This window comes from Strix uralensis, chromosome 1 (assembly GCF_047716275.1).
Source record: "Strix uralensis isolate ZFMK-TIS-50842 chromosome 1, bStrUra1, whole genome shotgun sequence".
NCBI classification, from domain to species: Eukaryota; Metazoa; Chordata; class Aves; order Strigiformes; family Strigidae; genus Strix; species Strix uralensis.
This window is the reverse complement of record NC_133972.1, coordinates 23,393,839-23,418,366: the sequence shown is the minus strand read 5'-3', so window position 1 is coordinate 23,418,366 and position 24,528 is coordinate 23,393,839. Positions and strand designations below refer to the sequence as shown.

Genomic DNA, 24,528 nt, shown 5'->3' with positions numbered 1-24,528 from the left:
TGACTTTTTTATGTTACCTTCTTCAGACTTACACAGGAGAGCCAAGTTCCAGTTACAGGAGCAAGGACAAGAGTGACTTTTTTTCCTGCATAAGTGTCCTAACCACATTGCACCTTGGACTCACAGCTGCTCGGTTTCAGTCCAGTGAGTCCTGAATTTTTTCCTGCAGAGCAAACAGCCTCAAAAGAAGGCACGTAGCATGTCCCCTTCAAAGGAAAAGAAACCTTTGAATTTATCAGAAATCTTGAAATCTGGTGACTAGGGACTCTCACCGAGTGCTGTGGCTTTGACCACATTGCCACTTCCCCACTATTCTATTTATCTTGTGTGCTTAGACTGCTAGTGCCATTGAATCAAGTTTCCTCATACCCCCCTCTCCTCTCTGAGACTTTCCTTCCCCCCTTAGGAATGAAAACACAGTGTTTCAGAGCAAAATGGCATTTCAGTCCTAGCCAGTTGAGCGCTAGATTGCAGGCTGTAATAGTGTTAGGGGAATAGTAGGGGTGAACAAAGCTTAAATGATGGATCGAAAATAGGTTGTTACAAGGAGAGGCTAACATGGAACACGGAATGACTTTGCCTAAATCACTGCTCTCTCTTTGAGTAACCCAGCATTGGTACAATTTTCAGTTTTGCTTCTCAGATTGCCTTTTTTGTATCATTTGGCAAGTGAAATGGCCTCTGTCCTTTGAGGTGTCAGCTGTCCTCTCCCCGCCTCTGTCCGTCAGTCCTTGGAGATTATTTCTACCTCTCCTCACTTCATCAGGAGCAGACTGCGAGGCAGCAGGGAGTTCACCCCCTTCTTCAGCTGGCTGCTCTGTGCCATTGGCTGCTCAGGTTTATTGCTTGGTTGCATGAAAGGGAAGTTTGAGAAGGATGTGTTTAGCGTAGCATCATTAACTATATTCCTTGTTCAAGGTGAACCATGGCTGGTACCAGAAAAGGGAATTATAGCAGCAGCACATCTGGTCCAGCTGTTCCCACCTGCTGGCGGTGTCCTGGTGGCTGCGGTTAGTCAGAGCAATCTGACAACTTTACTAAATGATGGCTGGAATCAGACCAAGATGTGGCTCCCCCTGGGACCAGGGGGGCACAGAGGCATTGTCACCCCTCCTCTCTCCCTGTCCCACACATGCACTTCTACTGTGCCGAGGCACAAATCTGAATGTGGGCCACAGGCTTCCTGAAACTGGAAAATTTAATGTTATAGGGGCTCTCCTAGATATTTGATTTTCTGCACAGCATCAGAGAGTAATGCACCGCTTCTCTACGAGTGGACCAGGGCAGACAGGAAGATGTGGCTGTGTACGGACATGGATTGGCACTTTGGGAATATATCTTTTCACTGTGGGATAAACACTACGCAATATGATATTTGTGATCCTCATGATCAAATACGAAACAGCTTCCTGGAAATCACTGGTTGATTAGAGAGGAAAAACTTTCTGAGGGTCTTGCCAAGAACAAAAGCAATCCCATGAGAACCTTCATCTTTTATTTCAACAGGGAGGAGGAAAGAGAGCACGAGGTGATGGAGAGCTAAATTCAGTTCTTTACAAAAAAGTCCATATTTTTACATTTGTTTTCTGTGTGCTGTATTGCTTTTGCAAGGCAGGGGTTTTTTTTTATTTGACACAGAGCAAATACACTGAAAATGTTGTGTAAGAAATACTGGAGGATTCCTCTCATTTAGCCAGCACAGTTTGCTTGGTAATCTAAATGCAGAATGCCTAGAAGCTAGCCAAAAATATTTGCAAAGCTGTGAGATGCTGCGCTATTCCTAGCCTTCACACAACTGGGAAATGGTGACCTGACTGTAGGCAGTCTCGCAGTTCTCAAAGTTAAAAAACAAGTGAAACAGACTCCAGCCACCAACCCGGCGAGCCAGGATTAGGTACCCGTGGAAGACAGGGATATCTGATTGTATTCCATCTCACCAAAGACTCACCACCGCCCCCGTACAAACCTACACCACATTAGGGCAATGCCCAACATCAGCACATTACAGGCATGCCTACAAAGACGCACACACGGTAATCCTACATTCTGGCTGTGAAGCATCCCTATGTGTAGGTAGAAAAAGCTGTACCTAGTGAAGGATCCCACTGCACCATAAACAGATCCTACTTACATACCTAGAAACTACCCACCTGATCACTAGTCACTAAAGAGCGGTGACATAAAAAGAAGAGCAGCAGCAAACTCCCCCATCCCTTGCAATAAGTCTCAGGGATTGTTTTGCCCTTTTCTTTCAGTTCACAGGTGCGTCACTTTGTTGCCCCATTATGCAAAGTGAAACGGGCCCTTGTTGAACAGACCAAGTGCAGTTGATAACGTGACATTAAACTGACTGAGCAGGGGTAGACATGAGGGTGCTTGTCCCTAGTTAAAATCTGCTGGGTTTGGGGCAACGTGCCTTGGTCGGGTGGTGAAGCCAAAGCGCAGAGAAATCCAGAAGCTGCAGCAGGGCCGAGGGAGTATTCGAGGTGCTGCGGCAGCGAAAGGCTGGCTTGGCTCGGCTCAGCCGTGGCCCTGCTGGCTCCTCAAAGGTTTGGGTTTTGCTGTCTTTAGGTAACATCTTGCTGCAGGAGACTCTGTATGGAGAAAGTGTGGGTGTTAGCAGCCAAGGCGTTTGTAATATATGTCTAGATACCTGTGGGTATAAGGGTAGGAAATCATCTGAGTGTCAGTGTAGAAAACACCGCTGGTATTTTAAACACGTACGTTGCACTGAATCCCCATTCCGCTGTCCCTGTAAACACCATTGTGCTTTTCATCTGCCACATTTGCAGCAGCAGCAGCAGGGAGATTTCCCCTGAAATGGGATTGCTGACCCAGCGGCCTCCCGGACAATGTGACGGGCGCTCCCGGGCAGCACAAAGCCCCCCTTCCAGAAAGCCATCGCACAAAGCCGAAACCCTGTGCGAGCCCCAACCTGCTGGGCTCGGCACATCCCTCCCGCCAGTGCCGGGCGAGGCGGCCGGGCTGAGCGGTGACGCTCGGCGGGCTGGAGCAGCATCATGCCCTTGCCGAGGCGCCGGTCGTCCTTCTTGGGGCAGCAGCCCTCTTCCTCCACAGCCGAGAGCTCAGGGCCACCCGGCCGCCGGGTGAGCATCGGAGGTGGAGGGAGCCTGTCGAGACCCCCCGGCGTCTACGTGGGCACCGTCCCCACCGGTGGCGTGAGCAGCTTGGGCACCCGAGTGTCCCGCAGAGCCCTGGGCATCAGCAGCGTCTTCCTCCAGGGTCTGCGCAGCTCCTCCGCCGCTGTGCCCCTGGCCCCGGGGCTGGAGAAGGGCAGGGGTCTCTCCTACGAGAGCCTGAATGGCTGCTTGGTGGAGTACATCGAGAAGGTGCGAGCTCTTGAACAGGTCAACCAGGAGCTCGAAGAACACATCAGAGTCTACCTGGACAAGAAAGCGGCCAGCGTGGGCAGCTGGGGAGCACTGCGGGAGAACTGGGAGGCAATTTACCATCAGGTGAGTTCCGGAGAGCTTTCGGCAGCAGCAGGGACGGGGGGAGCTTCACGAGTCATTAGCAACCCTGAGCGGCGAGGGTTGATGCTGATGATGAATGCCGCCTGATTTCAAGGCGCGGAGCCCTAGACAGAGGGTTTTAAATCTATCTTCATGATAATTAGCATTATCATTTCACAGTGTGTTGTGGAAAATGCCTATTAAGCAGGAGAATTGCCTCAGGCATCCTGTGCATGGGGGAGATTGAAATGCACCCCAAGGCGCGATAGTCTGGGCTGATTAAAATGGGTGGGGTTTTTTTTCTTAATTTTTTTTTCTTAGCTGTGGCTATTACACTAGGCATCAAAATTATTAAAAGAAAACTACTAGGACTGAATTAGTTTATCCCTCAACATGATATCATTACAAGCACGTTGGTTTTTTTTTAATTAGCAATTCAGATTTTTACTTTATTCCCTCGTTTTCTTAATCACATTTTCAAAAGCTCTATTTATTTTTAAAATAACAATTATATGGCTACAAATGAGTGATTTCTTTCCTTCCCTTTGCCACCGCATGATTCCTTACTCCCACCAGCGCAGGTTGCAGGTTCTTCGGGGAAGTGTTTATTGTGGGAGTGCAAAATGGTGTTTGTATTGACCTCATGGACAAGAAGCAGTTCCATTTGCTGACCAGTAAGGCCAGTAAGACTTTGCAGGCTGATATCCTGCTTGAAGTGAACACAGGGCTCTGTCCCCTGAGGTCTCACTGCACCTCACGAGTCCCGGCTTCTTGACTTCTAGCCAGCAGGAGCGGACGGGACCCCAAAGAGCTGAAGCCTGGCATCTTCCACATCTCTTCCTGGCAGCACTTGTGCAGGCACGGAAAATGCTGTTGGCAGGTCTTCAGAAAACCTGAAAGACAACTTTAAGTTCCCCAGGACAATTGTGTGTTCTGCCTTGGGCTGACCAGAGCTTTACTCTGGCATAGGAAAGAGGGTGCATTTTTATAGTGCGCTGCATTTTTAGGGCAGGTCCTCAGCCAGAACGCTACAAGTGTCATCTGAACCTTGAATGTGGCAGCATAAGCTGCTGTACAAAGATCATGTCAGCAGAAATGCCCAGTTAAGCACTGACTTTTAAAGCTATCTTTTTGTATTGGTAAATGACATTGCCACTGCTAATCCTATAAAGCTTCCTGAAGGGACTAGCTGCTGAAGGCAATGGGTGCTCTGAATCTGGGATGCTTACGCAAAACCATACCCTCGAACCTATCATCTCACTGAGGTAGATGGGGGACTTTGATGTGAGATGGGGGTTAATGCTTTGCAGCCACCATCCCATGTTTTCCAGACGAGTGGCCATTTTGCAGTTGGAGACCTCACCTGTAAATCCTACCGGGGTTTATGGTTAAGACCAAAAAAGTAGAAGCATAGGTACTTTAGGAAGGACTGTTTGATTCTTCTTTATATGAAACCCCAACATTGTAGTGCAGATGGACTTATTCATGTAATAATTTTTCACCCAAATTGCTTTCCTTTTCACCCTTCTTCATATTGTTATCCTGCCACATTGCCTCCACCTCCCCTTCTTATGAGTAAATCAGAGCAGCTCATAATGAAATCTAGCTTGAATATTGGGCTCTTCCTGTATAAAATCAGAAGAATAAAGCTATGTAGTAATAGCATTTGCAAGTATCATAGAAAATAAGAGAAGATTAGCATCATTCATATCTAACTATTAAAACACATTAGAGAATACATAAAGTTTTCCAAATTACTGCAATTAAATCAATAAAAGAGGCATCACTTAGTGGGTTTTGACTTTCTCAGATATAATCTGAGCTGCTATGTACAATTCTGACTAATAGGTTTCTTCTCTTTTTTTATATTAAGCACCTAACCAAAAATGAAAGTAGGACCTCATCCAGCCCAAACACCAATTAAATCATTCATCCTGGAGCTAATTGGCAAAAGTATGCCAGCATCAACACTGAAACTGCCACATTTATTAAAATAACATCAAAATCAATTGTTGCAGAAACAGCTGCAATCACCCAAAGTCAGTACCCTCCTGCCATGATGCATCCCAGTAGGAAAAGTAAAAGGTGTTCAGGAGCAAGGTGTAACAGAAATGAGAGATACCTGGCAGATACATTTCTAGATGTAAGTTTTGTAAATATATTTAGATTTTCTGTAGACGTCCACATCTACCTTAATGTGACATATCCTTTTTTCAGCTTCCTGCAAAATCTGAGGATTCATTTTGACTCCCAGCCAGTCCCGCACATTCAGCCGGGAGGGATGCCCAGCAGCCATAAAACCCCTTGGTGCCATTCGCATGAAGCAGCTGTTAAAGTTTTGGGGTGGAAAGCCACTTGAGCAGTCACCCACTTTAACCCAAACACCCATGATAGGAACAATTTTTGAATAAGAAGCAGTGGAGAAAAATACACGGAGGCGGGGGGGGAGTGTCTAGACAGGAGCCCCTACTTCTTGCCCTGCTAGTGAGAAGACAAGGATATGTCCACATAGGACTCTCCTGGCCCCAAAATCAGAAATGTGATGGGCCATCTCCACAGTGGGGTAGGAGAGACACCAGCGGACCAGAGGTCCCGTTTCCCTCCTGCCCTTCCTGCAATGTGCCCCAGCATCCCAAATTTGGGGTAGTTGTCCTCCCAGCAATAACAACAAGGTGCCAGCATTTCTCCCAAACATAGAGCTAGGGGAAAAAGCGTGGCAACGAGTGACTTGGAGGGTACAAGTGGAAGGTCCCCCAGGGGAAAAAAACCACTCGTGATTCATTGCAATTGTCAGAGCTATTACTGCAACAGGGGATCACTGACAGGAGCTGAATGATGGGAAGCCACTACCCAGCTCAAGCATTAATTATCCACCTGGGCAGCTGGTTTTTAGCAGAGCAGGTGGACACACACTAACTGAGACAGGCGCAAAATGGGAGGCCTTTTTCAGGAAATAAGAAATCCTTGCAGAGAGGAATTCATGTGTCAGAAATACAAATTCATCTCACTTTACTCCAGGCATAATCCTTTTCTCCAGGCTTCATCCTGGTCTTCTTGTGGAAAATTAATCAAATGTGTCTCCTCTGCAGAATAAGAGGTTGTTTGTAATGGCAATTCCTTCCCAGGGAGCAAGACAGTACCTGGGAAAAATGGACGCTTGAAATAATCTCAGCAAGTTTACAGAGAGGAGAGGGTAGCTCAGCCTCCATGACCGTTCAATTACGGCTGCATAGGAGACACAGAGATTTATTTTGTCTATGAGATGGCAGGCAGCACAGTTCAGGTCACAGGAGTAAACACAAAAGCAGAAGAAGGAATCAATGTCCTGGACCAATTTGATCACTGCTGTGACTCCTGTGCACAGTTGGGAGCATTTGAAAGATCACCAGAGTTTTTTCCAGAGTTACTTTTATTTGCACCTGGCCTTACTGTCAGCATTTACTCAGTGTTAATATTAAGCCTGGAGAGTATACAGGACTGACAGCCCAAGGAATCACCATATTTGGACTCGCACCCAGTAATTTATTTGCTGTGGGGCCAGGAGAGCTGCTGAGTATTATCTGTAACACACTGTAAGGCAACACAGTGCATGATTAGTGTCTGTAAGTAGGTGAAACAGCATTCTGCCGCTGATCTAAGGGCACAACAAACTCCCACAAAATGGCACAGAGCTTGGTCAACTGCCATACAGAGGATGGCAATAAATTAGCTTTAATTATGTTCTCTCAGCCACCTCCAACAGCATAACCTCGGACTACCTTCACATACAGCTGTGAGGTGGGAGGGGTGAGGTTGTCTTCTGGTGCTTAGGCAACACTACTGTTTTTACAGATTGTTTCTTCAGTAGGTATCTCCTGCTTTGAGAACCAGGAATTCTTTGATGCAGTCCTGTTTACTCATAAAATATTCGATCTCTAAATGAAATTGTGTTTTCCTGGAGGCAGCAGGAATTGGCAAAGGACCTATCAATCTTCCCCGCCTCTCTCTAGGTATTGCCTTTCCCAAGGCGATGCAACAAATGCCACTCTTGCTACCTTTGAGATTTTCTCCTTCAGGCTCTGAGAAAGGGGTTCAACACAGAAAGTGTAACCAAAAGCGTGACAAGTTTACTGCTTGGCATCTGAGCAGCAGGCACTGGGTTGCGTGATTTTAGCCTGATTTATCTGTGAATTACAATGTGTCGGAGGCAATGGGCTGATATCAGGGAATATGGTATTTCCTTCCATGGAAGGAAAGACTAGACTGGTATCTTCTGATCTTTCTCCACGGAGGCATCATTTGCTTTAACTGAAGTGACCTTAAAAGCCAGATAATTTTCTATTACGTGAATAATTAAACCATGAGATTCATTATCACAGGCCACACCTGAGGCCACAAATTCATCAGCATTCAGAAAGGGATTAGGCATTTGTAAGAATAGTGAAAGTATACAAAGCTATCGATAAAGCATAGCTAAGAATTTGAAAGGCATAGTAAAGTTTGCAGTTCCAAACTTGGTCAGATGTCTGTTAAAAATCAAAAATTGCCAGCCATCAAGGATAAGTTGTCCTCATAAGTGTCTGTACCACATCATCCTTTATCAAGGCTGGAGTCTGCAAACTCCCTTGAAGTGGCTGGTTTTCCTCACTGCCAGTCATAACCCAGTAAATGGGCCATATGTTGATGCAGACTTTGATAGGGGTTTTTTTTCTAAAAATTAAAATTGCTTTCATGTCCATAAAATTGCGGTAAAATCAAAGAAAATTGTTGCTGCTTTCTAGTTAAGATGCTTTATACCACAAACATTCAGCGTTAATTCAAGAGCTAAAAAAAAATCTTGTTCAAAAGGTGTATGTGCATCACAGATGCGAGTGTTGAAAGACAATACGTGACTTAAAGGAGCTATTATTAGTAATAATATTTGCATTTTGATAACACTTCCCACCTTGACCATTTAAATGCCACACGATCATCAGTGAATTAAGCCTCTCAGAAGCCTGTGAGGCAGGACAGCCGTTGCCTTCTGCTTTACAAGCAGAGGAGGCAATATCCAAGTGCTTGCAGCATTGCGAGCCCTCTCATTTCCAATGGACACAAAGAAGGGTGTTTCCTAAACAGCTGCATCATGCATTTTAGTACCTGCGTCAGCAAAGTGGCTACGAATCCATCTCACTAATGCTGCGTGTTTGCATCCAGCTGTTTGATTATTAGGAGAATTAAATCAAACAAAAGATCCACTAGATGGAAGTCTTACATCTCTTCTTCTCAAGCTTAGAAAAGGACTTTCACAGCTCATGCAAGTCAGGGAGAATTTTTCAGGAAACCAGGTTTCTAGATAGAAACTACCCTGTAATTATTTATCCTTCAGGTTCCCTGTTGGATTTAAAGCATACACAGCTGATTTCCACAAGGGCTGACAGGCTAACACCTGCTGACTACAACACTCATCCCTGAAGCCTTCCAAACATCAGACTTTTTTATACCATTTTTACTTACATAGCACAGTTCAGGTTTGTGTGCAGTTTTGGAAAGTCCTGGACTTTCTCACTGAACATTTGGCATTAGCTGCTGATCTATGAAGAGGGGAGCTGGGTATTGACAGAGTCCTCAGGAGTATGGTACCAGGGTTCTGGTAAAGACGTCCACTGAGGGTCAGGTAAAAAGTCACCCCAAATGCCTCAAAAAACCCCACAAGATTACTACTGAAAAGCACTTTTAAAAAACAGTTTGTCTCCATATACAGGCAGAAATCCAGGCAGTGGCAAATCATCAGCTATTCCCTGCTTCTGCTTTTGTTGCAGCCCAAAAGCCATTTTACACACGATTCAGCCTCTAAACTTAGCCATTAACATACCTCTGAGTGACACTGTGCAGCTCACAGGATTTAATGTTACTTTTGCTTGGGGGGTGTTCCAAATTCCCGCAAAGACATTAATTTTCCTCAGACTTTAGGTCAGATATTGTAACTGTGTGGGCTCACTTTCGCAGACAAATGGGTTTGTTTTGACAGGGCAGGGCAAGTCACAGGGCAGCGTTTCTGCTCCCTGATTTGAGTCAGGGAAGGAAAAAAAAAAAAAACCAAAAAACCAAACTTCTGTGAAGATCCACACATGTGTGAGTTGACAGGAAGACTTCTGAAGAAAAAAAAAAAAAAAAACAAGAAAAAAAAAACCAAACCAAAACAAAACTTCAGAGCTTCAGTCAAAGAACTGCCTCTACCTTCATGCTGCTGCCATGTAAAAACTAAATGTCTTTTCTCCGTCTTTCAGGAGAAAGTCAGGTCTCCTGATGCAAGGGGACCCAAGGACAGCAGAGCAGTACTCCTCCAAAGTCCTGGCTCTGCTCAGCCCTCTGAAATGCCACAGAAGTGACAACCCAGGGGTTGGGGAGTTAGGCCAGTGCTGGTAAAGTGGGGTTGCAAAAAAGCAGAGAGAAGGAAATAAAGGTTTGAATGATGAAGAAGAGCCAGTTCTGTGTGCAAGAGAGCACATGAAAGTCTTCTGTGCTTGTGTGCTGCACAGCAGGGTGGGCTGGTGTGCCATCAGATACCATCTCTTTGCCCACACCTGGGGCTTTCGTAACATCTCTGGCTCCTACGCATTCGCTGTGCTCTCTTAATTTTCTCATGCCAAAACTGGGGCTTTTTTTCCCAGCAGCAGTATTCACAGGACCTCTCTTCTCTGTCTAGATGCTATTTTCATGAAACGCTAGAACTGCATGCCTCTGAGATGGCCTATCCTTCTATCATATCAGTTGGAATTGGCCAAGAAATCCTACATTTATTAAAGAAAAATTGGCCACCCATGCAATGGCATGAGCTCTCTTTCCTTTGGAAGTCAAGCCCCAAGCTGGAGCTGGCAGGAATGGAGATTCAGCCCCAGGCTTCCAGCCACAGCCACCTTCCTTTTTTGTTTCTAACAGTGGGTGAGAAGTAAGCAAACCACTTTTTTTAACTCTCATGCCTCCTCAGATTTAAAAGATGCAGAGTGCTATTAACTTCATGATCCATTATGGACTTCTCAGTGTGGGGAATAGGTTATTCCTCCAGATCTCTCCTTATCAGATGCCTTCACATATTTCACATTTGTTTGTCCAAACATCTATAAGATACTTGGAGCAGTGAGCCACTTTTTGTGAGGGGGAATGCTAATTACCACGTAGAAATGCTTCAGCTGTGCATGTCCACCTTCACCCCGTCACCAAGCAGCAGGCCAAAGAACAGGTAGGACCATACTAAGGCAACGATCCCATTTGCGGTACTTGAGATAACTTGTCTGGACGAAGCCTTGATGTCTCCACATTGCATGGCCTGTTTCACCTCAGGGGAGCTGAGTGCTTCAGGGGATTTGCAATCTCATTTAGTTGCAGACTTAATTATCTAAAGAAAGATTTCTGCTTCAAGAACTCTCCTGGCCCGCTTAAAAAGCTGCTCTTATTCATGCGGTGGTTTAGATTCAACTGCATATCTCCATGGGTATCTCCTGAAAAAGACCAAAGAGATGTTCAGTTTAGCTCCTCCAGAGAGACGGCATGGACCACGGGATGGCTGGAGCTCCCAGATAGTTATTTGCAGAGATGATTGCTCTAATCATGGTACCGAATTCAGCACGTCTTCGGTCATAGTTCAGTGCACGTGTGACTCCAGGGCAAGCAGTGGTCTTTTTTTACCTTTTTATCATTTTATATAACCCTCTTGAATCACAACAAGCTGCTATGTCACAAGCCTTTCAGGTTTGGTTACCCCTCAAGTGTCTCCTGGGCATTAAAGAAACCCCCCCCAGAGCCATAGCGATGATACCAGTCTTATTTGCACAATCTTTCCAAAGCATTTCACATTCGGTGTAATAATCTTTGAAGACTGCCTGCTTCTCAGGTCTCATATCTATCGCAAGAGCTTACAGGATCCCATCAGAGAAGAAAAACGACGCTCTGGGAGCTGAGGACGGCTCGCAGGCGGCATGAGCAACAAGTATTCCTTGGCTCACTGAAGAGGACGACCCTGAAGAGGACTGCTGATATGGGAAGTAGAATAGGAACTGCATAAGTGCTACTTAAACTGTATCTAGAAAATATAAGTGGGACTTAAGTGATGAACATACCTTGAATTTTGCCCCTTGCAACCAGCTGACGATCAGAATAAATCTGTTTCCACAAGAAGATGAATGCTTAGGAGCAATGAACAGTTTGATGAAAAATTACAGACTATTTGCAGAGAATTTGTGAATTTATATGTACAAAGTTAATTGATTAAATTATCTGGAATGAGTCATTTGAACAGCCCTAGGCTAAAGGTTTATTTTCAGAATCAAAGCTATACATCTGCTTAAGATACATGTAGAGTGCATATAGCTAATATGCTGAAGTTCTTCATTGCTTGAGCTCTGTTGTCTCTTTCTTCTAGGTGGGCGAAGCAGTTCTTGAAAATGCTCGTCTTATGCTGCACACCGAGAACATTCAAGCCTGTGCTGAAGATTTTAAAGACAGGTAGTCTTGTGGTGGCACCTACCTGGCCACTTTCTTTGAAACTTTGCATTGGCAAACGCTTACTCTATAGGGGGGTAATGCTTAGTGAGTAGTATGGGCTTGTTATTTTAAGTTGCATATTCAACCACCTGACTGGCTTTTGTAACAGCAAAATAATTATGATGCCAACATTATTTTGGAAGATTTTGAAGATCTATAGTTAAAAAAAGTGCATTGACAAAATTACTTAAGCTATTCTTTGATATACAGACATTGATCTCTTACTGAGAGGTCAGTATTTATTCAAATTTGGGTTGACATTTTATAAAGGCAAACTTCCATGTGATTTTTAGTTTTTAGTTTAGATTTTAGTTTTAATTTTCAGTACCACACAAGTGCTAACAGTCATTCTGCTGCAGCAGCTGGAAAGCAAAAACTGCAACACTACAAACGTCAACATGGAAATGTTAGATAAGAAAACACAAATGGACTGCTCTGATTTTTCTTGTCTTTATTGACATAAATGAATAGTAAAAAATCTTAAATACTGGCAAACTACTACTTTAATGTCTTTCTGTTTGCAAAGCCTAACATTCATGTGCATGAAGCTCTTTAAATTTTACTCAGGAGACATGATCCTTCTAGCTTTTACTCATAATGGACTCTTTCATTTACAAATAGCTTTTTGCAAGATCTGTCACACAAACTGTATTTCAAAATAATTGATTTTTTTTTTCTTATGATTTTTATCATCCCTTAAACTTCTGTCTCCCTGGTGTTATTTTATTTAATCATATCAAAAAGTGTGTTAATCATGTTCTTAGGTTTGCCTTTTATTTCAGAAAGGTGCAACTCTGTTGTACCTTTATGGCTTTAAGACCAGCAAGCTACACTCATATTTTAAGTAGTTTTAAAAAATATTTTTAAAAAATGTCAGCTGACTTGGACAAGCAGTCTACATAACAAAAACAATGCCAAATCAATCCACTGCATACTAAAAGCTCCTAATTCTCACTGGGATCAGCTGCCACTTTCCCAAGCTGTTGAACTCCCAGCAAGGAAGGTGGCTCTCAAGGGGCAGAGTGCAGGACTTGTTTATGAAGCCAGCTCCCATCTAACCTGCCAACCGCCCTGTCTAACCTCCCTGGACACCAGGTCCTCAGGCTGGATGGGCTTGACACAAAAGCCTCCCACCCAAGGAGATTCGCCATGCAACCCAGCCACATTTTCAATGGAAAGCTTAAAATGAAAAGGTGCAAATGGGCACGATGCAGCAAGCAATGCTGTAGAATAGCAACTGCCTGCCACAATTTTCCCTACCATTGCAGCTACAGTTTAGAAATGAGCCATTTGCGTTAACAGCAATTCTAGTTGACAAACCAACCATTCAAATTTCCTCTTTATTTTGATACTACTGAGATTTGTTCTTGACTGGGACCCTGGAACATAGGCCAGATTTCCATCAGCATGTCTGTTAGTAAAAGTAATGCTTGATCTGTGCATGTTTTCTTTAACCATAGCTCTGAAAAGTTTTTTTGTAGATGAATGAGCAGTTATTCTCATTTTACAGCCAAACAAACAGAGAAAAAGCCACACATAGTCATACTGTATATAAATACCAGATCTAGCAAGAGAGCATGTGCCTCTCTGTGCTTATTCAGGAATCTTATCAGGCTGATAACCACTGTAGTGCAGACTGCTAACTTGGCCTATTTTATTACACTCTGAGTTAATGACAGGGTACTTCAGGCAGTTAAATTCAAGTATAGCGAGACAAGGTGAGAGCAGAGTATATCTTCTGTGTTTCTGTGCCTTTGTCTGGGACATACGAGATAATTAGCACAGTGTCATTTAAAAAAAAAAAAAAGCAGTGTTTTTCTTGATGAGTTGTGCTGTATTAAGGTTTTGTTTGGTTTTTTTTTTTTTTCCTCTGCAGGTATGAAAATGAGCAGCCATTCAGAAAGGCAGTGGAAGATGAAATTAATTCCCTATATAAAGTGATCGATGATGCTAATTTAACGAAAATGGATCTGGAGAGTCAGATAGAGAGCATGAAAGAAGAACTAACTTTGCTGTCAAAGAATCATGAAGAAGTAAGTCCAGACTCAGGACACTGCAAAGCCAGCATGTGCCTGTTTCATCCAGTTGGTATCATACATCTAATGCAAAGCAAGCACTAAAAAGCTCCTCCTGCCACATCTGGGTGGGGGGATTCTCCTGAAACCTGCTCTTATTTCTCTCTTCTCTGTTAACTTAAAGCACTAACCTCTGAGGCATGATCAGATTTAAGTTTTAATTCCTTTTGTCTGATAAATATGACACCACATGATGGTCGCGGGGTTGCACAGTCACGTATGTGGACATCTCAACAGTGAGGTCTGATTCTCAGCCAGAGAGGTAAAGAGAATACGTGTGTGCAGGGAACAAGCTCTGGTCCTGCTGCACCAACACTGAGAATTAACCAGGTTCCTCTGAAAATATCCTGCTTGGCTTATCAAGCTGCTCAGTTCCTGAAACTGAGTCTCACCTGAGCAATGTACCACTGAAGCAACTCACAGGGACAGGCACCTAGAAGGGGAGCCCATTGTTACCTAGTTTTGCAATACCTTCCCACATACTCATTACATTCACCATCATTATTTGCATGAAGGTAGTTTGTTCCCTTCAGCAGGGGTTTCAGGACTGGACCCAAATCAGCATCTTTACTGATGGGGGCTCAAACATGGAGCTACTACTAATCCCACATAAGGGACAGCAAGCAATTGTGCTGATGCCTCAGAAGTAAAAGAATTGAGATGGCTCATGGAAGCTAGGCGCTATCCTATCTTACATTTCTTACAGGTTATTTCTACAACCACAAGATTTCAGCAACATTGGCAGGCATATGGAGACTTGGCTTGCCAAGATGAGGTTACTTCATCCCCTCCGTACTTTCATGAGTCTGATCCCAAGGCTGGCATTTTGCAGAAAATAACCAGTGGCTTCAGCACCACTGCACGGCATAGGAAAGATGGAAGTTGTTTTAGATAACAGAGAAAACATAAAATTGATAGAAATACACAAGATCCCCTTTAAACCTCCGTGTATTGCAATGATTGCTATGAAACCAGAAAAGCTGGCACTGGTGCTGTTCTCTGCCCATATACATGGCATAACGAGAACACCTTTGTAACTGATCTACTCACTCCACATTTAGCCAGCAAGGAGCCCTTGCAGCGTGGAAGGATGCTCCTTTCTTTACCCCCAGCACAGACCTGGTTTTCCCATGGTAGCAGTGACAGGGGAAGCTGCTCAAGAGAGGTCACAGAATAAAGGCTGGAAGCAACTATTGCAATTACTGCAGCTGAACTCTGGCACAATAAAGTCCCAAGGACTTTCCTGAACTATTTCAAACCTTTCTTTCCTTTAGTGTGTCCACTAGGAAATCCGTGTCAAGTCCTTTTATGAACTCGGAGTGGGCACATTTTGAGGCTTTCATTCTTGCAGGTTCCTAATTCATATAATGCCCATCCATTTTTTTCCAGTATTGTCAGTGTCAGGGGCCATTGCTTACAAATACAATTCCCAGATGCTTTTACACTACTTTTTTTTTTGCTTATGCCAATAGCACATATAAACAGATTGATGTAAAAGGATTGTGGTGCCAGACGGTTCAGATACATGTTCAAATCTCATTTATTCTTGCATTCCTGAATACAATGTACAACTGATGCACTACCTTTAAATGTGCAATTCTAGACACACTAATTCTCTACTGCTTACATGTTTTTGAAGCACTTATATGTAAAGAAGGAACAGAACGGTGTCACAGAGAAGGATAGTGCTCTTCATCTAACATGCACAGGCATAAAAGCGCACAGGTGGCTCACACAAGCTGTGAGGCTGTAGAGATCCTGCTGTTTTGCACAACTTGTTGTATCTCCCAGTAGATGCATGGTGCAGCAGAGAGGGAAGAGCAGGGTTTGATTTGCTGCAAGTTATTAGCTCCTTGACCCGAAGTCCACATTGCAGGTTTACTGGCAATACAGTTGCGGTGGTTTCAGGTCCCGGGTGTGCAGTGTGCATGCGTCAAACTGACTGCTGGAGGAACTTGCCACTGTGAGAGGGCTGCTCCAGGCAGCGCCTTGGTGGAGGGCTTCAGTCTCCTTCCACCAAGGGGGAAACCACTTCCAGTACCCCAGATCTGCAGCAAGACTCCCCATGCAGAAGCAAGGCAAATCCACATCTGAAAATGAAACTCTCCAGTGCACTAAATCATTAACGTAGAGACACCTTTTGGGACCAAATTTAATTACTCTCTCTGTGCGTGGCACCAAAAGAGCTCTTCCTCGAGCCTGCCTGAAGCTACCATTCAATTGTCCTGTTCACCTTCTTTTATGTCTGTTGTTTTTGTTTAAGGATGTGAAAGTATTATACAAGCAGCTTGCTGGATCTCAGCTGGAAGAACTTGATGTTCCCATGGGAAGTGGCCTGGATGACATACTGGAAAAAATCAGAATCCACTGGGAGAGAGACATTGAAAAGAATCGTGCTGAGACAGGTGCCCTGCTCCGTACCAAGGTATGCACTCTGTAACCCACTCCAACATTACAGGATTTGAAGCAAACACAAAATCTGTCTAATACTCTGCAATAACTTTGAGGGTTGAGTGTTTGTTTTTTTCTTGAAACAAAAAAGATAATAAGAATCTAAAGGATTTTGGCCCAAATCCATGGGAAAATATGCTCATAAATATCAGTGGCTTTCTTGGGATGCACAGAGTAAAACAATGGTGAAAATGGTCCTGCTGATATCACAGGTATACGTGGGAGCTTTCTAAGAGATCTGAAATGTTGGCTAAGAAAAACAAACTTAATCAGTTGATACCTTCTGCCTAAGATAAGCCACAGTCATTACCCTTCTTACTAGGGCCGTTCCTCCACTGAACAATTTACAGGGGTCTATAAATCAAAAGGGCAAAACACATTGCTCTACACTAATTAGACAGCCTTGAAATTGTTTCTTTTGGCAGCACTAGGAAAATTTGATATTAACTGAGAAATTAAAAGTGATTATAATAGGCATTCCCTTTAAAAGTCCTCTCCTGACGCTGAGTCTGAAACAGCCTTTTATATGCAGCTTTTTCTCGTCATGAAAGATCACTCTTTTTCCAAAGTGGCTGGCTGAAGTAAGTATTTTTGCAGAGCTGAAGCATTAAGTTCAGTGGACAATCCTATATGTTAGTAGCCATCTCATTTTGAGTTGGCTATTACAGCAGAGCATGGCACAGCAAAACGTAACTACAGCTGTGCTATAGAAATATTTAGCAAAAACATAGCCGCACCCTGTTCTATGGTACAGAGTTGCCATGAGAGGAGTAGGGGGTAATGAAGGCAAACAGCAAGAAAAAAAAGCAAGAAATATGTTTGTAAAGATATATACGAGTAGGTGTTTATTTTCAAAACAAAGAAGAAAAATCCTGTGACAAGTGATACCAAAGGTGCTAGGGAATGTACAAGAAGCCAACCAGAGGAGTTTATTCCAGAGGTTCCATCAAGTTTGTGAGCCTGACAGACTGCTACTAAGCAAAGTTTTCATAAGGTTAATCTGTGGGGGCCTGATTTTCAGCTCGTAGAGCCCAAAGGAAGTCGGTGACACAGTAATAAACTGCATGAGCCCAGAGAGTGCCTCCATACAAAGCATATGCAGCCCTGAAAAGTCAGAGCATCCTCAGTAGCCTCCTAAGCTTTCCCCAGAAATACTGTTCCTGGCCCACTGCCAGGTTTCAGCAAAATGAGCATTACTCTGATGGCACCAAATTCTTCAGTGTCCCCACTTTCCTGTCATGATTGTTCCACCTCCTCGTCGTTCTCCTGTGCAAACACACCCTCACAGCTTCTTTCTTCCTATTTCTTTCATACCTTCAATATCTGCTCTTTCAGCTGCTTAGAGATATCGTTTGGGGAAAACTGCCAGCTCGTACTAGACTGATCACTGGAACCCACTATCGTGTCTTTGATACTTACCCCTTCCCTACTTGTCCATCTTAGTCTAAGTTCTTCCTAGTTCAAGTTGTTCCTGTTTTGCTTTGTGATTTTTTTAATGGGAGGAAGAATCAGAATATCACAGATTTATGGGAAGATCAGTTCTGGTTCTGAGCAGGTTCTGGTATGACATTCTAGGGGGTTTTGTCCCCAAATATACCTCTCTTAAGCCCAGATGATGCAGTTTTGTATCTCATACAGTTTTGTATCTCATATGGATCTATTCAGATTATTACTATTTATACAGATAACAAGAGTTCAGCTTTTCTCAGCTAAGTTTGTGGACTTATATCATCTTATGTGGCTAAATTGCACCATTTAGTTATCCACACTGTGAAAAATTTGCCCTCACTCTTTTGTGACATCAGAGTAGGGAGAGCAGTTCCCTTCTCTCCTTTGCTCTTCAGTACTAGTTTACCAATCTCTCTCTGTGAGGTTTTCCTCAGTTCCTAATATTTTCATTTCCTGTCTCTGGACTCACTCTTGGGGTAGTTGTGACCAGGTGAGCCCAAGGTATTTCAAATTACATCCTAGCACTGACTTAGACATCAGGGCAGTATTTTTGTTCTTTTCTGTGTAATTCCCTGTGTCACTTGCTTTGTTTTATGACTAGATTTGCAGTCTTGGCTAGATTTTTCACGGGTATTCAGGCACCAAAACATACCAATTAACATTCATACCTAGTGGGGTTTCACATGGGACTTTTTTAGATGAGTAAGTAACCTCAAAACTCAAGGCCATTGGTTTGATCTCTTCACTTTTTTGTCCATAATGCTCAAAACCTTTCCCTGAACTGACACAAGTGATTTAAACCCTTGTAAGGCACGCAAGATATTTAATATTTTCCCCTGAAAAATGCTTTACTTAATGATGTGGTGCTGTTCACTCATGTAGTTCAATTCCACAAAACCACCCCTGCTCATTGCTAACCTGTATTGTTTTCTGCCATCCATAAATCCTTATAGTTCATGATTCATCCTCAAGGCAGTAAACCTTGACACATCAAGCTGTTAAGTATCTGTCATAATGGAACTAGACCTTAATCCTTCTCTTCATGTCCTGTCTCTTGACCAGCTGTTGATCCATGGCAATGCTCTGCCCTGAGCACATGATTACACAGCTTCCTCTGTCATCCCCTATGCTAGATCTCGTAAAAGGTTTTGAAAAATCTTGTGAATTATGTCAATTGTGTCACTCTTCTTTGCTAATTTGCTACCACATTCCCAGAACTCTTAAGACCTTATGAAAGACACTTTTCTTCTGCAGATATCATGCTGATCGGACCCTGGATGTTGTTGTTCTATCCCTAATCATCCTTTAATTATCTTGATTCCATGAAAAACAGACTAATGAGAGATTCGGTGCTCTTGCACAACTCCTGGCTCAGAACTGTGCAGACATGCTTGAAATCTACACATTCCTAGGGAGCTCAAGCACCAAAATGATAAAGATTTAGGAGGATGATTTCACCCTCTCCCTCCATCAATCCAGTTGCTTGTGGGCACCACAGTTCAGTATAGCCTTTCCCTTGTGGAGCATCTCAGGAATAGGAAGGGCAGAGCCCCAGAAAACAACTGATTGCTTAGTGAAGAGGGCACAAAGACTACATCTGCACTTTTCACAGAAGGAACGCCAAAGCTGAGGCCAAGTGTCATGCCCAGCATCACCCTCCACATGGACTGTTAAAATGACTCAGCTGGTAATCCTGGAAGGAGGATGGGGAAACCCTGTGTGTACCAAAAGCTTTCAAGCTCATTCAGTGTGTGCTTACTCGCTGTGTCATGCCCCTTTAGGGCCTGATGTGGCCACCTCCATTGACTCCATCTGCCTTTTCTATCATTCACATTACTAACATCAGGCAGTCGTGACAGCTTCGGGTAACTCCTGGAGGAGTTTCAACATCACCTGTGGTGAGGGCAAGTGGGATTTACAGGTAGCATTTGGGCCATCAGCAGGGTAAATGTGAATGAGAGATGCCAGGCTTCAGGTAATGGGTGTAGGCTGTAAATATAGATGCAAAGGCACCCACCCTGCCCTATGTATCTCTTTAAAAAGAGGCATTTATAGTCCTTGTACCATAATAACATGCAGAGTACATTCTCAACACAACTTAGGAGACACAAATTACTCCAGAGTGGCAGGTCCATTTTCATTAGGCTGGGTTCACCAGGACTAGTGAGGTGGGATTATGTCTCTCTGAAGCACAAGCCCCCTGTGAAGTATTTCTGGAAAACACAGGCTCCGTGTAATTTGCTGGAAAGGAAAGTTTTGGTGTTTGGCTTGAAATTCAGCCCTCTGCAACACAGGTTCATAAATCCCAAATTCTGTTTGAGACTTAACTGGTACTTAAATGACCTTTTGCACCTGAGGTTATTTCATTCACAATGACCAAGGTGTGGGGTTCACATAATGGTACAAAAAACAATTATAAAAATGATTTCTGGTGCATGGTCCCAGATTTTTTTTAATTTTATCTTACTTTTAAAATAAATGAATGCCTAATCAGGAAAGCAGGACAAGGTCAAGATGAATTTTCAGAGTGGAATGGAAGTATTTTGCATAGTTTAACTTTAGCGTCAACCAGAAGAAATGTAGCTTTTGACTGAAGAATTGTACTTGCTAGAGAACCCAGAGCTCTGGATTGAAAACCTTGATCTCAGACCTCATTAAAAAGTATAGACATTTTATTTTTACTAAGGTACCTTTTCCTTCACCTATTTTCAGGGAGCCTGAACTACATACATATAAAAACCCACAAGCAACAAGAACCTGTATAAGAATATCTTAATTCAATTAACAGACATTATTTTTCTGATCTCTGTGATATGACTTATAGACTCATAGAATCCTATGTGAAAAATCAAGGTGTGACTACTTCTGAAATCCAACTGACTAAATGAAAACACTTAACTTCCAAAAAATATTATAGTATAGCTACAAAATGAAGAATTACAGCACCATTTTCTTTTTATAGGTCATTTTAAATGTACTAGTATGAATGCTGAACAGCTTTTGTTGGCATAGATAAAATATATACACTTACATGAATAAGCCATTTTACAGTAAATGCATAGAAAATATGATAATTTTGACACTAAGAAGTATCCAGAATTGTTTAACCACAGGATTTAATATACAGGAATCAAACTTAAAGTCAGAATTGCCACAAGCTGTGAAAATATTAACTGTCAGTTTGGTATGTAAGGAAACTAAAACATAATTTGAGTAGGCTGTGACAACAGTCACCATCTTTTACCAGCAACAGGCTGAAACGACGGCTGCCGTGCGAACCCAGGAGGAAGAGCTGGTGGAGGGCCTCAGAACCGAGTTCCATGAAACAGCCTGCAAAATACAGAGCTTGCAAGCAGAAACCGAATCTTTGAGAACCTTGGTAAGTAATGTTGGGTTTTCAGTGGGTATATTCTGTACGAATTCAACATGCCTTCTGAGGAAAACTTTCCCATCTTGGGATGCAGACTTAAGAATAAATCCCATTTTCCAGCTGATACTGTTTCCAGAGATGCCAGACATTTCTGGGCTCTTCTTGACTGACGTGGTACACTAAATGTACCACATTTAACAACCAGGTCCCAAATTTCAATCTTCATTGTCTTCATACTCAATAATAATTTCACTGAAATTGCTGGGTGGGTAGTACTTGACAATGTGAAGAATATTTGTCCCTTGTAACCAAAGTAGTTCAACCTTTGTAATGATCATACACATTTTTCAAAGTGTCTAAAGAAAAGAATTCTCAAAACACTACATCTCCACTTAAGCATATTCCACAGAGATATTGGCCAAACCTGAATAAAAATCTCTATGAAGCATATGAAAACTAACTGGTTTAATGTCTGCTGTCCTGCCCTTACAGAAGAGGGGTCTGGAGAACTCTTTATACGACGCCAAGCACTGGCATGACATCGAACTGCAGAACCTAGGCTCTGTCATTTCCAAGCTGGAGGCAGAGATGGGAGAAATCAAAGTAGAAACCGAGCAGCAGCAACGGGATCGTGAAAATCTGCTGACCAGCAAACAACAGCTGGAAAAAGACATTGCTGCATATCACTGCCTTCTGGATGGAGAACAAAGCAGGTACTTGTCCTTAAAAGCAGGTGTGCCACGAGGATGGAGAACATGTGCTCCCTGGGAAGGCGGTTGTGAGGTTGCTGGAAGCAATAGGACTAGGGTGGTTCTTGTGTTTCATAAGGCTGGGTGGTAGATGGTGAGGTTTGGAGAAGTTGCCAAAGGGGAATAACACCCCAAACCCAGTCGTGCAGAGATTCCTGATGTATTGGAGATGGGGTTTCTAGCACCGCCATGGAAGGAGGAGGTTTAGGAATACACCAGTAGGTCTATGAGTGTCACTTCCCTGAAGATTTGAGATGTGAAATTAAAAAGCTACTACAGCATCTGGTGGCTACATTAGTGGCTGCAAAGCAGCTGTGGTGTTGTTTCCTGCCTTGGTTACATTATGACTTCCCTCCTCCTCCCACTATACCGTCTAAATATTAGAGCTGTGATCTTGGGGAAGCTCCCTTTCTAAGCACACAAGTTCCCCCCTGAAGTCCAAGGACAGAATCTGGCCCACCGACTGTACCTTTTGTGAAGAAACATAGTTCAGACTCTTTAATATTTGTCCTCTGGGAATAATCTGTAAACACCTTTACAGTGGTTGGGTTGCTTGGGCTTTTTTAAGATCCTTAATCACCATTAGTCATGAAATATCTGAGAATCTGATCCACAGATTTTGGCTTGCTCTTCCACTCAGGTCAGGGGTAAATTGTGTTATAATCAGATCCTGCTGCAGTTGATGAGATTTCACCAGCTGAACTAAGGATAGTTCTTGGTTCAGCAATTTTCTGATTTGTATAGTAGTGACCAATTTTTATTTATTTTTTTACTTTCAGCTGATTATGGAACTCCCAGCCCACATAAGACCATTTCCATAAAAGCAGAAGATGTCACTGCCAATTATGTTCGTGGAAGCTAAAAACCCATCAAAGCAGCCTGCTTTATTCAGTTTGATTCAACAATCGAAGTAGGTTGTAGCTTGAACAACTTTATTAGACCCTCCTCATGTAATTGCTTTGCTTACAGATTTCAATTTACTCATGTTGTTAAAATTATAATAAAAATAAAGAATATCAGGTTTTTCGTTTGACTTTTTTTCCTTCCAGTATTTTTCATGATAGCTGAAGGGGGTTGGATTAAGAACACAGCCCTTCACTTTCCAGCAAGTAACTGCTTTCTTTTGATAGTACAAATATATCAAGACTGAACTTACCCCGCCACTGTGCACACAGCATCCACATTGAAATGGCAAGCGCACTGTTGTGTCACAAGACCACCAGCTCACTAGTGTGAAATCTAATTAAAATCATGCTGAAGCGGTTGAAGTGTGCTATTAACTTGATGCAATATATAAACCAGCATAGGCACTAATGCGAGCATCCCAGCAGTACTTAAGAAACACATTTTAACTCTAGACTAAATTTCTCGAAAAGCTGAAGGTGCAGGAGAGCAACAGCAATTCTGTCTGCAGTCCAGGTCACATCCTTTTACTGTATACTGAGAGTCCTAGCCAGGGTGTCCGTTTGTGCAAATGTGATACTTTTTGATATATTGATGTAGTTTTTATTTTTTATATGCTTGGCTCTTTCTTGATATCAACATCCCTTAAGGCAGGTTGGCCAAACTTCTTTTCAACAGGCACCCACACAGCATCAACGTGTGGGTGATCCTAGGTAGTTTCTCTTATTTTGATGATAACGTGACCAAAAAGATTTGCCACCTCTCACTTTTGACTTTCTTTTATATTTTAATTATTGATATCCTCATTGTATTGCATTTGCAGTATGGGCATATAAAGTGCCCAGATGGATCCTGCATTTTCAGAGAAACATACTGAACCTTGGCCCCTATCACACGAAATCTTAGGCAGGTGGCCGGCTTTCCTTCACAAGTCCCTGCACAGGAATGAAGCTAACCATACAGGTGTTTGTTGGATTAGGACTTTACAATATTGACAGTTATACAGGCTGACAACACAGCTCATTAAGTGGGCTCAAAGACTACTGAGAAATGGCATGTACTAGAGAACATAACGGCATACAACATATATGAGAGGTGTCTGTAGATAGTTTGATCTTTAACTGAAACATTAGCTAACAAAGCTGCTTAGTTTTAATGACTGATAAAATCAAATACACTCCAAATCCACTCTACTTGATCCACTGGTGAATAACAAGAATCAGCACACAAGTGTCATGCCTTTCCTTACACATTCCCCTACAGATGGAACATCCTTCCTTGGTACAGTTACTTAACAAACAATTCCTCATTTAATCTCTGCAAAAAGGGCATTTGACATGTACCGCCTGCAAGATTTTGATCAAAACCATACTGGATTAAGAGATTACCCAACAACAACCAAAAAAGAAAGACAGATGATGGCAGATTCCCTTTTTTTTCTCACAGAACGTAGGCTACTCAGAGCAGCAATACCTTCTTACACATCACTGCAGAATTTACCAAGCTGAGACCCCATCAAGAATAGTGATGATGACAGAAAATATACACAAACAGTG

At 42.9% G+C, this 24,528-nt stretch overlaps 1 protein-coding gene across 1 annotated transcript; it reads left to right on the top strand.

The window, feature by feature from the left end:
• The first annotated feature begins 3,020 nt into the window (after positions 1 to 3,020).
• On the top strand, positions 3,021 to 22,994 carry BFSP2 (beaded filament structural protein 2). Its single transcript, XM_074891667.1, has 7 exons — positions 3,021 to 3,476; positions 11,854 to 11,936; positions 13,852 to 14,008; positions 16,314 to 16,475; positions 21,198 to 21,329; positions 21,813 to 22,033; positions 22,849 to 22,994. Exons 1-7 carry the CDS (start codon positions 3,021 to 3,023, stop codon positions 22,850 to 22,852), a joined length of 1,215 nt encoding a protein of 404 aa, XP_074747768.1. The 3' UTR covers positions 22,853 to 22,994.
• Positions 22,995 to 24,528: the final 1,534 nt, after the last annotated feature.

Bases quoted from the DNA above. Each gene is read 5' to 3' on its own strand.
- BFSP2 (XM_074891667.1), top strand. From the start codon at position 3,021: ATGCCCTTGCCGAGGCGCCGGTCGTCCTTCTTGGGGCAGCAGCCCTCT. The intron at 16,476-21,197 runs GTATGCACTCTG...ATCTTTTACCAG, and splicing joins GTGCCCTGCTCCGTACCAAG to CAACAGGCTGAAACGACGGC. The intron at 21,330-21,812 runs GTAAGTAATGTT...CTGCCCTTACAG, and splicing joins CCGAATCTTTGAGAACCTTG to AAGAGGGGTCTGGAGAACTC.